The sequence below is a fragment of the Mustelus asterias genome, chromosome X (assembly GCF_964213995.1).
Source record: "Mustelus asterias chromosome X, sMusAst1.hap1.1, whole genome shotgun sequence".
Classification (NCBI taxonomy): Eukaryota; Metazoa; Chordata; class Chondrichthyes; order Carcharhiniformes; family Triakidae; genus Mustelus; species Mustelus asterias.
This window is the reverse complement of record NC_135834.1, coordinates 5,700,896-5,714,250: the sequence shown is the minus strand read 5'-3', so window position 1 is coordinate 5,714,250 and position 13,355 is coordinate 5,700,896. Positions and strand designations below refer to the sequence as shown.

Sequence of the window (13,355 nt, the reverse complement as noted above, 5' to 3'; positions counted from 1 at the left end):
AATCCAGTGAATGATGGAGATGTGTAGACATTCAGAGGAGAGATTGACTCGGTTAGGATTGTTTTCGCTGGAGTTCAGACTAATGAGGGGGGGGATCTCATAGAGACTTATAAAATTCTAACAGGACTAGACAGGGTGGATGCAGGGAGGATGTTCCCGATGGTGGGGGGAGTCCAGTACCAGGGATCACAGTCTGAGGATTTGGGGTAGACCATTTAGGACGGAGGTGAGGAGACATTTCTTCACCCGGTGAGCCTGTGGAATTCATTCCCACAGGAAGTGGTTGATGCCAAAACATTGAATGTATTCCAGAGGCGGCTGGATATAGCACTTGGGGCGAATGGGGTTAAAGGTTATGGGGAGAAAGCAGGATTAGGCTATTGAGTTGGATGATCAGCCATGATGGTGATGAAGGCTCGATGGGCCAAATGGCCTCCTCCTGCTCCTATCTTCTCTGTTTCTATGTTTCAGCTGCATGGGTTTCCTGCGCTGGCAGGTGTGCCCGCGCTCAGAAGCTGTAGACCATGCACACTTTGGGTGGTTTGGGGCGGGCAGAGCACTGGGTTCACCAACGCACCTCCAGAAACATGGGAGACGGGCCAATCGCACTCAGCATCCTGGCTCCTTCAATTCTCCAGAGCCGAACAGCGCCTCGATTTCACACCGCGATAGATACGGAGGTCAGTCCAACTCTTAGGCGAACACTTCTCCGTCTTGAACTCTTCTCATTTCGGGCTCCCAGATTCAAGCCAGCATCAATAAACGCAAAACAAGTCTGCCTCTCTTCTCACAGAAGGTGCCCGAGCCCCAACCCCCAAAAGGGATCCACCACTGTGACATTTTGAGTTCAAGTGTGGGCCACCTTCTTGGCTTCTTTGCTTGGGATTGCTGGGAGTGAACTGGGACATGAGGGGGTAATTACGACCAGTGATTGGAGATGGACGGCCCGGATTTACGTCAGAAATGATCGGAACTGGTGCCACCATGTGATGTTAGTGTACCTTTACGAGATTGTTTTTAAATCATGCTCACAACCTTCGGTGATGCTATTGGTGGGAGGAAGAAATAAAACGGTGGGCAGGTCAGGTGACAAGCATTGATCTTCAGTTTCAGTTTGGAGCTGCAGGTTTTGAGGTTTTAGTTTTAGAAGGGACAGCAAGCTAAAGCGAAGTGTTTTCCCTCTCTCCCTGTTGTTTTGAAAATTCTGCTGGTTCGCTGAAAACAAGATCTTGTTTTCCTGACGGGTGAAAAGCTGCTGTTGTTGGGGGCTGGACCAGAGTGTCTCTGGTGCTTTGGGGAAGCTGTCTTGTCTTCAAACTCTTCGGAGTGAATCCAGAGAACTGCAGACTGCAAACAAAGGACTCAATTTCCAGTGTCACATGAGCATTAGTCTGTGCTGTATTGAACCTGTTTAAAGGGCTTTTGTTGTCTATGTATTTTGGATTTCATTGGAACACATTGGAGATATTCCTGAAGGGTTATACATTATAGTGGTTGTTTTGTTTCTTGTTTTTGTAATTGATAAAAGTTCTTGTTAATTTTCTTACTATACATGTTAACTATATTCTTAAATAAACCTTGTTTGATAAAACCTCCCTCGTGGGTCACTTGAATCATACCTGGAGTGGAACATATCAGGCTTATCCTCGCCAAATTCAAGATTATGATCCCAGCGGGCTTCATAAAAGACTTTGGCATTTCTGACCGGACCCACAATAGTGGCAATGGGGGAAAAAGTGCGCACCAACTCGCTGCAGTGTCTAACCGATTCAGCAACAGAACATTAAACTCAAAGGTGTTTTTATTTATCATTCGTGGGACATGGGCGTCGCTGGCTGGGCCAGCATTTATTGGCCATCCCTAATTGCCTGAGGGCAGTTGAGTGTCAACCACATTGCTGTGGCTCTGGAGTCACATGTAGGCCAGACCGGGTGAGGCTGGCCATTGAAGGAATGCATTGATCTCTGGGGGGTTGTCCTCCAGTGCAAGTTCCAGGAATTTGTGTATTGTTTTGAGAAACAATACCTGCTGCGAGTTCTGACTGTGTCAGTAAGACCGCACATCACTTTTAGCTTGGTTTTGACGGCACTCACTCGAGCGAGAGCCACAGCCCCATTCACATTTCGCTGCCACTCTGTTAATAGAAGGTGTTAGCTCTTCATGGAACCTTATCACCACAAAGCATCTGAAACCAGCTGCACACAGCAAAGGAGCCGGAACTTTGTCACGTGCCTGTGAAGCAAGGCCTTGCGTCAGTGGCCTCACACAGCCAGGAGAGAAGTATCAGTGGATCAAAGATCATCTCATGGAATCAGATAGGAGGGAAGGTGGCCATTCAGCCCGTTATACTAGCCCTGCCTTCTGTTCTTTCCCTATAGCCCCACAATATTTAGCATTTTGAGCCACAGTCACATTCCCCTGTTGCGAAGTGGAATAGAACAATTGTAGATTGGTGTTTGCAAAATTGTACAATGCGAGGGAACGCATTGGTCCCTTTAAAAGGCGGTGCTTTTTCTGTGCTTAGAAAGTTTTAAAAAGTGCAAGTACAGATAGAGTACCCAGAATGAAACATTTGTATCGAAAGGCCAAGCAGCAGGGTTAACAAGGCAACAGGCTTTTGAACTTAAATTCAGCCAATCAATTTTAATTAGGCACTTAGATACCAAGAACCTATTCAATTTGAATCTGATGGGTTTTGGCAATCTAGGACCAATCCTATTGTGGGGGATATTGATCCGTCATCACAAGTATAAAAGAAGGGAGGGCAGTGGGACAAAAGCAGAAAGCAACCGCAAGAGTAACAGCTCTTAGTTCAGCGGTCGGTGAGTCGGTGGCGAGAGCGCGAGAGAGAGAGGCTCTCAGAGCCTCATTTATGTCTTAAGAGAAAGCCTCATCTCGATAGCGAAGGTACCAAAGAAGACAGAAGTTCCAGACAGAAGAATCAACAGAGAAGGTCCAAAATATTCTGGGAGACAACAAACCTGGTCGTAATTTTGAGAGTGACTAAATTCTATTCTGGTAATAAGTGGGAATTGTGTTCACCTGAGCAGCATTCCATTAGAATCGTGTTGTATTCTGGTTTGTTAATAGTTTAGTTAACTTGTTCACTATTAGTTAGATAAATAGTTACTTGTTGACTTGAGTGAGAGTGTCAGGTAGTTATTTTGATTTAACACTAAAAGTTGCTGAAGAGCAGATCACACCACTTCACACGAACAGATTATGAAGCGAGGTACTCCCCTTTGAGTGTTATGTCTCAGACAGGGGGATTGTAAGAAGTCTGCGGAGGCAGAAGTACTTTCACCAGAATCCCTTTATTTACAATTCCCACAGCAGTACACAGAGTGCCGTCACTCTGCAGTCTAGCTTCAGAAGTGCCAGAGGAACTGACACGCCCGGTTAAATACAAGGAAAAGACTCGCTGATTGGCCCATCATTTGACTACTTAATCGGAGTTCATATTCCAATACGCCAACCTCAATGGTCCGATTGAAGCCATTACAGGGATCTACCCCTGCTTTATAACACCCCTTTTAAAAACTACGATTGAACCAACTCCCGGCAGCCTTGTCGGGAACACAATCTAGGGCAGGGGCGGGATTTTCCAGTCACGTTTCCCCCCCCCCCTCTACAAGGCCAGAAAACCCCGCCCGAGGTCAACGGCCCTTTGCGCAGTCCGTGTCCCGGCCGCTACGGTTCCCGTGGCGGGCGGGACGGGGGAAGATTCCGCCCCAGATCGGAGACGGCAAGATCGCGGAGAGGGACCAGATGGATCGGAATGACCCCAGGGATTGAGGGGACGTGGGTTAACGCGGAGACACCGGAGGAGCTGCGATCGCGCACCTTGGAGCGCAGAAGGTGACAGGGAAATCGGATCGAGGGCTTCAGGATTATGGAGGCGTCTGGCCGCGGAGATTAAAGTGTTTTTAGGAGCAGAGCAGTCAGTTACCAAAGATGACAGGAGGTTGCCGGAGGAACCAGAGATGAGGGGTGGGGAGAGGGAGAGAAACTATTCCTCATCTCTGAAGAGGGCTCAGAGTTAAGGTGATTGGCACAGCATATTTACAGTGCAGAAGGAGGCCATTCAGCCCATTGAGTCTGCACTGGCTCTCCAAAGAGAGCATTCTACCTTGTCCCACTCCTCTGCCTTATCCCTGGAACCTTGCACATTCTCTCTTTGCGGATTAGCAATCAGGGCGGCACGGTGGCACAGTGGGTTCGCACTGCTGCCTCACAGCGCCAGGGGCCCGGGTTCGATTCCCGGCTGTGTGGAGTTTGCACGTTCTCCCCGTGTCTGCGTGGGTTTCCTCCGGGTGCTCCGGTTTCCTCCCACAGTCCGAACGATGTGTAGGTTAGGTGGATTGGCCATGGTAAATTCTCCCTCAGTGTACTCAGTGTGGCGACTCGGGGATTTTCACAGTAACTTCATTGCAGTGTTAATGTGAGGCTACTTGTGACACTAATAAATAAACTTAACTTCGTTCCCTTTTTGGATGCCTCGATCAAACCTGTCTGAGGAAGTTTGTTCCAGACTCCAACCACCCTCTGGGTGAAAAAAATCTTTTCCCCACATCACCTCTACCCCTTTTGCCCCTTATTTGGAATCTGTGCCCTGTAGTTCCTGATGTACTACTGAGTAGAAATAGTTTCTCACTATTTACCCTCTTTGTACCCCTCAAGATCTTCAATAAAGAAGCATCGAAACTAGAAGCAGGTGGAGGCCATTCGGCCCTTCGATCCTGCTCCTCCATTCATTACGATCACGGCTGATCATCCAATTCAATATCCTGATTCCCCCTTCCCCCCATATTCCTCGATCCCATCAGCCCCAAGAGCGAAATCTAGGGGTGGCACAATGGTTAACACTGTTGCCTCACAGCGCCAGGGTCCCGGGTTCGATTCCCGGCTTGGGTCACTGTTTGTGCAGAGTCTGCACATTCTCCCTGTGTCTGCGTGGGTTTCCTCCGGGTGCTCCGGTTTCCTCCCACAGTCCAAAGATGTGCGGGGTAGGTTGATTGGCCATGCTAAATTGCCCCTTAGTGTCAGGGGGATTAGCGAGGGGAAGTGCATGGAGTTATGGGGATAGGGAATGGGTGGGATTGTTGTCAGTGCAGACTCAATGGGCTGAATGGTCTCCTTCTATACTGTAGGGATTCTATGATTCTAATTTCTTCTTGAAATCACACAATGTTTTGGCCTCAACTACCTTCTGTGGGAGTGAATTCCACACATTCACCACCCTCTGGTTGACGAAATTTCTCCTCACCTCAGTCCTAAAAGTCCTTATCCTCAAACTATGACCCCTAGTTCTGGACTCCCCCATCATCGGGAACATTCTTTCTGAATCTACCCTGTCTAATCCTGTTAGAATTTTATAAGTTTACCCCTTATCCTCAAACTATGACCCCTAGTTCTGGACTCCCCCACCCTCGGGAACATTCTTCCTGAATCTATCGTGTCTAATCTCCATCAAGTCTCCTCTCAGCCTTATTTTCTCCAAGGAAAACAGTCCCAACCGTTCCAATTTGGGTATGATGCTCTTTTGTAGACTCAGTGCAGACTCGATGGGCTGAATGGCCTCCTTCTGCACTGTCAGGATTTTATGGATCACTGGTGTAACGAAATGCAGCCCTCTTAAGTACATAGCATGCATTCAGAATTCAGGAATTCCTTTTTTTCATGGGACATGGGTGTCGCCAGCTAGCCAGCATTTATTGCCCATCCCTAGTTGCCCTTGGAGAGTCAGTCACATTGCCGTGGCTCTGGAGTCACATGTAGGCCAGACCGGGTAAGGACGGCAGATTTCCTTCCCTAAAGGACATTAGTGAACCAGATGGGTTTTTCCGACAATGGTTTCATCAGTAGATTCCGAATTCCAGATATTTTTTATTGAATTCAAATTCCACCATCTGCTGTGGCGGGATTCGAACCCGGGTCCCCAGAGGATTAGCCGAGTTTCTGGATTAATAGTCTAGCGATAATACCACTAGGCCATCACCTCCCCTGATTGGAAGAGGTGGAACATGGGGCACCAGTTCAGGCCAGCTGGTAACACCTGGGTCTCGGGAGGATTCAGAGGGCACTGATGATAGGAGCAAGGAGGAGGCCATTCAGCCCCTTGAATCCATTCTGCCAATCAGTTTGATTCGGCCAATCTGTAATTGACTCCTATAACTTGGGTCACTGACCCTTAATAAAATCTAACAATGTCAGTTTTGGAATTTTCAATTCATGGAATCCCCACAGCGCAGAAGAAGGCCATTCGGCCCATCGAGTCTGCACCGACCACAATCGCACCCAGCCCCTATCCCCGTAACCCCACACATTTACCCTGCTAATAACCCTGACACTAAAGGGGCAATTTAGCACGGCCAATCCACCTAACCCGCACATCTTTCGGACTGTGGGAGGAAACCGAAGCACCCGGAGGAAACCCACGCAGACACGGGGAGAATGTACAAACTCCACACAGACAGTGACCCGAGCCAGGAATTGAATCCGGGTCCCTGGCGCTGTGAGGCAGCAGTGCTAACCACTGTGCCACCCCTTTTTTTAAAAAATCGTCATATTCTGCAGCACCAGGTGACTCTCATTGAATCCCTCCAGTGCAGGAGGAGGCCATTTGGCCCATCGAGTCTGTATTGACTCTCCGACAGGGCATCTTACCTGGGCCCTATCACCCCGCCCTATTCCCGTAAACTAATGTACTAAGCCCACTCATCCCTTTAACCTGCACGTCTTTGGACACTCGGGTGCAATTTAGCATGGCCAATCCACCTCAGCTGCACATCTTTGGAGTGTGGGAGGAAACCGGAGCACCCGGAGGAAACCCACACAGACACAGAGAGAACGTGCAAACTCCACACAGACAGACAGTTACCCAAGCCGGGAATCGAACCCGGGCCCCTGTGAGACAGCAGTGCTAACCACTGTGCTACCCAATGGAGTTTTGAATTGCTCCCCCAGCTCCAAACATCTCGTCGAGGGAGAGAGGGAGTTCCAGGTTTCCACGCCTCCTTGCGTTTCAAGAAGTGTTCCGATTCTCATATTGCCAAGTGTCACTTCTGGCTTTTCAGTTCTCCCTCTGGCGACCAAACAAGTGCGGTCGTTAACTCTCAATCCACTTCCAGGCAGAGAGATGAGTCTCATTTCCTCGGCGAAAGATGCCAATTGGCTCCAATTCAGTGACCTGTCACCGTGGGGGGCTCTTCCACATAATCCATTATCCGTCGGTGAAAAAAATGTATTCTTGGCAGCCAGATTTGGCAACAGCGAGCGGTGGGATTGGGGGTTGCTATGGGGAGGGAGGTGCACAATCCCTTCACTTGCTGACCTCTGGACAGTCTGTTGCCCCATGCCTCCATTGGGAAGTTTAAAGTTTATTTATTAGTGTCACAAGTAGGCTTACATTAACGCAGCAATGAGGTTACTGTGGAAATCCCCATGTACAGCCTGTCCATACGTGAGCTGCCTGCGGAGCCAGGATTCCGCTCTGCCCTTCTCTTCCATGCTGGCCCCTCCTTAGTGTCTCCAGTCAAAGGAAGCACAAGGCTCGAGAAGCAAGTGAAGGTTGCCATTGAAGCAAATCGCCTCGCCGGCGCCTCCTTCAGCCCCACCACCCTCTTGTGCTCCTCTGGTTCCACCCTCTCGCACACATTACCAATCATAGAATCCCTACAGTGCAGAAGGAGGCCATTCAGCCCATCGAGTCTGCACCGACCACAATCCCACCCAGGCCCTATTCCCGTAACCCCATGCATTTACCCCAACTAGTCCCCCTGAGACTAAGGGGCAATTTAGCACGGCCAATCCGCCTAACCTGCACATCTTTGGACTGTGGGAGGAAACCGGAGCACCCGGAGGAAACCCACGCAGACACGGGGAGAATGTGCAAATTCCACACAGACAGTGACCCAAGCCGGGAATCGAACCCGGGTTCCTGGCGCTGTGAGGCAGCAGAGCTAACCACTGGCGGCTGAGCATCTAGTCACCAAAACCTGATTGGGGCGGCACGGTAGCAGAATGGTTAGCACTGCTGCCTCACAGTGCCAGGGACCCGGGTTCGATTCCCGGCTTGGGTCACTGTCTGTGTGGAGTCTGCACGTTCTCCCCGTGTCTGCGTGGGTTTCCTCCGGGTGCTCCGGTTTCCTCCCACAGTCTGAAAGACGTGCTGGTTAGGGTGCATTGGCCGTGCTAAATTCTCCCTCAGTGTACCCCGAACAGGAGTGTGGCGACTAGGGGATTTTCACAGTAACTTCATTGCAGTGTTAATGTCAGCCGACTTGTAACACTAATAGACAAACTTTAAACTTCTCTATAATTCCCACACTGTCCCTAACACCCCTCACGCAAGACATCCCTGAAAACCAAACCTTTTGCGACCAAACTTTGGTTCAAATAATATCATTTGGTACCCCCTTGCGTGACTAGGTAGTGAATCGTCTTTTATACTGCTCCTGTGAAACACCCTGGCATAGAATCATAGAATCCCAACAGTGCAGGAGGCCGCCATTTGGCCCATCGAGTCTGTACTGACACCAATCCCACCCGTCCTCGTAACCCCACGTACTTAACCTGCTAATCCCCCTAATCTACACGTTTTGAGACACTAAAGGGCAATAATACCATGGCCAGTCAACCTAAGCACGTTTTTCGGACTGTGGGAGGAAACCGGAGCACCCGGAGGAAACCCACGCAGACACGGGGAGAATGTGCAAACTCCACACAGTCAGTGACCCCAAGCCGGGAATCGAACCCAGGTCCCTGGCGCTGTGAGGCAGCAGTGCCAACCACTGCGCTGCCCCGAGTCCTAATGCCAACAATAATTTAACAAATCGAAGAGGGCAACAAAACACAGCAATCTCAGCGGAAACGTATCAGACCGTGATCCCAGGGGTCTACCATGCACCCCAGGCCCATCAACAACCTCGGACTGTGATGTGGTAAGTGGTTGGAAAGGGTGTATTTAATCGATTGCCCTCCAGCCGGCCATAGGAGCAGGGGAGGCCATTCAGCCCCTCAGTCCGTTACTGCCGTTCACCCAGATCATGGCCTGATGCGTACAAGTCCGTTTCAGACCTCCCCCCTCAGTATATGTTTATAACCCCTTCCAGTGTACTGGTTGTCAGTCAACTGCTGAGCATTAATGGGTGGGTGGGGTGGGATCATGGCAAAAATTCCTCCCCCCCTCCCTCTCAATCATCCCCTTCACACTTTGTATTCAACTTTCACAATTAAATGACTTCATATTCGGGGGTGGGGGAGGGAATGACATACGTGGGGAATAGCACCTTAAATGAGTCGTGTGGTTGACACTCACACCATATATATCTTCGAATCATCAAACGTCTCACCACATATTGATGTCACGTAGCTTCCCCTCCAGAAAAAGAATAGATATTTTAACCCATCAACTCCCTTTCGAGCTAGCAAACTGCTAGATGGAACATATTAATAGGTTGGAACAGAAGTAACTTGCTCCATTTTCCCATCAAATTAAATACTTCCAAGGAAAGGGAAATCATGTTATCAAAACTCAAGGTGTCTTAATAATCACCCCTGGCAGCACATAAAACATCGTCAAAAATCAAAACCGTTTCACCCATGCTTCTTTCGGACAGGTTCCACCTATTGTAGGTTAGCCTGAATTGAGAGGATGATTTATTATTGTCACATGTATTGGGATACAGTGAAAAGTATTGTTTCTTGTGCGCAATGCAGACAAAGCATACCATTCATAGAGAAGGAAAGGACAGAGTGCAGAATGGAGAGTTACAGTCATAGTTAGGGTGTAGAGAAAGATCAGCTTAATATTTGATTTATTATTCTCACATGTATTGGGATACAGTGAAAAGTATTGTTTATCGCGCACTATACAGGCAAAGCATACCATTCATAGAGTACATAGGGGAGAAGGAAAGGAGAGGGTACAGAATGTAGTGTTACAGTTATAGCTAGGGTGGAGAGAAAGATCAGCTTAATATTTGATTTGATTTATTATTGTCACATGTATTGGGGTACAGTGAAAAGTATTGTTTCTTGCGCGCTATACAGACAAAGCATACCGTTCATAGAGTACATAGGGGAGAAGGAAAGGAGAGGGTTCAGAATATAGGAAAGGAGAGGGTGCAGCACATAGTGTTAGCCTGATGCTACTCACATAGCAGTGAGTTTCCCCCCCCTTGTCAACAGAAGCCCTTCCTCCAATCACTCCAAATGGAATGGTGAATTGGAAGTTTTGCAAAAACGAGACAGAAGCATTTGTGGAGGACAAGGTCTCCAAAACAGGCGGCTTTACATTACGAGATGTCCTGTCCTGCTTTGGGAACCATCAGACACAAACCTCCCCCCGCGAGTTGTTTGACTCCAAAAGGCTTCCCTTTTGCCTACAAACTTTCTGTCCAAGTCAGGAACCCAGTTCCTGAGACCTCCCCTCTCCCTCCTTTTTTTTTTGTAGGTGTTTGCCTACCTGTTTGTGGTTGCGAGGTAAGGTGCTTCCGGAGTAAGCGAGGCTCTGGTAAATTTCGGAGCTTTTGTAAGTTTCGTTGCTTTTGTAAATGGCACTCTCCGCCCCAGGATCCGCACTGCTGTAGTCTTCCTTATGGTTTAACTTTTTCACTCTTCGCAAAGTCATTTTGTGTGTGTGTGTATTTTTTAATTCCCTTCCCTATACAATTCTCATTCCATTGTGTTCCTGTGAATGGGATTGAAATAAACAGCCAGAAGCTTGTCTCCCGAGTACCAAAGCAGGACTGACACAACGGTTTATTAAAGCGTTTAAGCCCAGACGGATGTTACAGTTACACCCCCCTCCTCTCCCCACGTGGTCGAGGTGTGGTTACAGCTTCATTTCCCTCTCAAATGATAAGAATCTGCAAAAGCTTTGTTTCATATCATTCCTTCACTCCCCCCCCACTCAAGCTCCAGAAAATAAGCCTTGCCACCTATCTATGTACCACTGCCCTGAACAGGCAGCGCGTTGACACGGAACAAGAGGATTTTCTTTCTTGGGTAATCCTCACAGCTACCGCCTGAGAGGGGCTGGGAATAATTAGGATTCAACCCAGGCTTTCGAAAGGGGATTAGACATCAGAAAAGGAACGGTGTGCCCGGGTTCTGAGAAGAAGACGGAAGGAAAAGGCACTGGAGATGGGCCAAATGGCCTCCTGCTGTGCCGTACCAGAACTCCCCCTGAGAAGGTGGTGGTAAGCCGCCTTCTTGAACCCACTGCAGTTCCAGGTGGTGCAGGTACACCCACAGTGCTGTTAGGGAGTGAGTTCCAGGATTGTTATTGGACATCAGTCAGTCCGTGTGGTGTAGGTACACCCACAGTGCTGTTAGGGAGGGAGTTCCAGGATTGTTATTGGACATCAGTCAGTCCATGTGGTGCAGGTACACCCACAGTGCTGTTAGGGAGTGAGTTCCAGGATTGTTATTGGACATCAGTCAGTCCGTGTGGTGTAGGTACACCCACAGTGCTGTTAGGGAGGGAGTTCCAGGATTGTTATTGGACATCAGTCAGTCCATGTGGTGTCGGTACACCCACAGTGCTGTTAGGGAGGGAGTTCCAGGATTGTTATTGGACATCAGTCAGTCCATGTGGTGTAGGTACACCCACAGTGCTGTTAGGGAGGGAGTTCCAGGCTTTTGACCCAGCGACAGTGAAGGAACGGCGATATATTTCCAAGTCAGGATGGTGAGTGGTTTGGAGGGGAACTTGCAGGTGGTGGTGTTCCCAGGTATCTGCTGCCCTTGTCCTTCTAGATGGAAGTGGTCGTGGGTTTGGAAGGTGCTGTCTAAGGAGCCTTGGTGAGTTGATGCAGTGCATCTTGTAGATGGTACACACTGCTGCTACTGAGCGTCGGTGGTGGAGGGAGTGATCATTGAATCCTACAGTGCAGAAGGAGGCCATTCGGCCCATCGAGTCTGCACCAAAAACAATCCCACCCAGGCCCTATCCCCATAACTCCATGCATTTACCCTAGCTGGTCCCCCTGACGCTGAGAGGCAATTTAGCACGGCCAATCCACCTAACCAGCACATCTTTGGACTGTGGGAGGAAACCGGAGCACCCGGAGGAAACCCACGCAGACACGAGGAGAATGTGCAAACTCCACACAGACAGTGATCCAAGCCGGGAATCGAACCAGGGTTCTTGGCACTGTGAGGCAGCAGTGCTAACCACTGTGCCACCGTGCCGCCCGTATGAATGTTTGTGGATGGGGTGCCATTCAAGCGGGGCTGCTTTGTCCTGGACGGGTTCGAGCTTCTTGAGTGTTGTTGGAGCTGCACCCATCCAGGCAAGTGGGGAGCATTCCATCACACTCCTGCGGAAGGAGGTCATTCGGCCCATTGTGTCTGCACCAGTTCTCCAAACGAGCATCATGACTCAGTGGCATTCTGCTGCCTTTTGGCCTGTGCCCCTGCACATTGCTTCTGTTCAAGTGATCATCTCGAGCCTTTTGCTTGCCTCGATTGGAACAGATGACGCAAGCCTTTTCGAAAATCAAAAATTCTGATTTAATTCTGGAAAATTTGACCTGTAAATCAAACTGGGTATCCGCCTGTTTGAATTGGGCCTTATTATTGGAATGTATTATTGCCCACCCAATTAGAGTGAGCAGCGATAGCCCGGAATTCCTCTTAATTATAGTGTTTCTCTGGCTGTTGTATGTAAACATTTGGTGTGATACATCAGATGTGTTAGCGTAGTGGGTGGTGTGTCGTGGTTAGCCTGCTTGTCACCTCTTTGTGTACAGCTCTCAGCACTGGCGAGCAGTAAAACCATTACACAAAGGAGTGTGTACGCTGCTCCTGCCAGGACAAGGGCCCTTCCTTAGCAAGGCCATTGTAGTGCTTCCTACTTACCGACACATGAGAACTGGGTTACTTCGTGGACCCATGAAACGGCATGGTGGCCCAGTGGTTAGCACTTCTGTGTCACAGCGCCAGGGACCCGGGTTCGAATCACGGCTTGGGTCACTGTCTGTGTGGAGTCTGCATTATCTCCCCCGTGTCTGCGTGGGTTTCCTCCGGGTGCTCCGGTTTCCTCCCACACTCCAAAGATGTGCAGGTTAGGTGGATTGGCCATGATAAATTGCCCCTTAGTGTCCAAAGATGTGCAGGTTAGGTGGATTGGCCATGCTAAATTGTCCCTTAGTGTCCAAAGATGTGCAGGTTAGGTGGATTGGCCATGCTAAATTGCCCCTTAGTGTCCAAAGATGTGTAGGTTAGGTGGATTGGCCATGCTAAATTGCCCCTTAGTGTCCAAAGATGTGTAGGTTAGGTCGATTGGCCATGCTAAATTGCCCCTTAGTGTCCAAAGATGTGTAGGTTAGGTGGATTGGCCATGCTAA

At 49.2% G+C, this 13,355-nt stretch overlaps 2 protein-coding genes across 2 annotated transcripts in view; both read right to left on the bottom strand.

Moving 5' to 3' along the window:
• The window catches only part of tamalin (trafficking regulator and scaffold protein tamalin), a 50,301-nt gene extending 39,545 nt beyond the window's left edge, over window positions 1-10,756 (bottom strand). The window contains exon 1 of the mRNA XM_078201058.1: window positions 10,469-10,756. Coding sequence (XP_078057184.1) covers window positions 10,469-10,633 — 165 coding nt within the window. The 5' untranslated portion in view covers window positions 10,634-10,756. The remainder of the gene's footprint in view (window positions 1-10,468) is intronic.
• Window positions 7,726-13,355, bottom strand: part of LOC144481893 (Golgi reassembly-stacking protein 2-like) — a 739,438-nt gene continuing 733,808 nt past the window's right edge. The window contains exon 11 of the transcript XR_013495796.1: window positions 7,726-7,784. The gene's annotated coding sequence lies outside the window, so the exon portion shown is untranslated. The remainder of the gene's footprint in view (window positions 7,785-13,355) is intronic.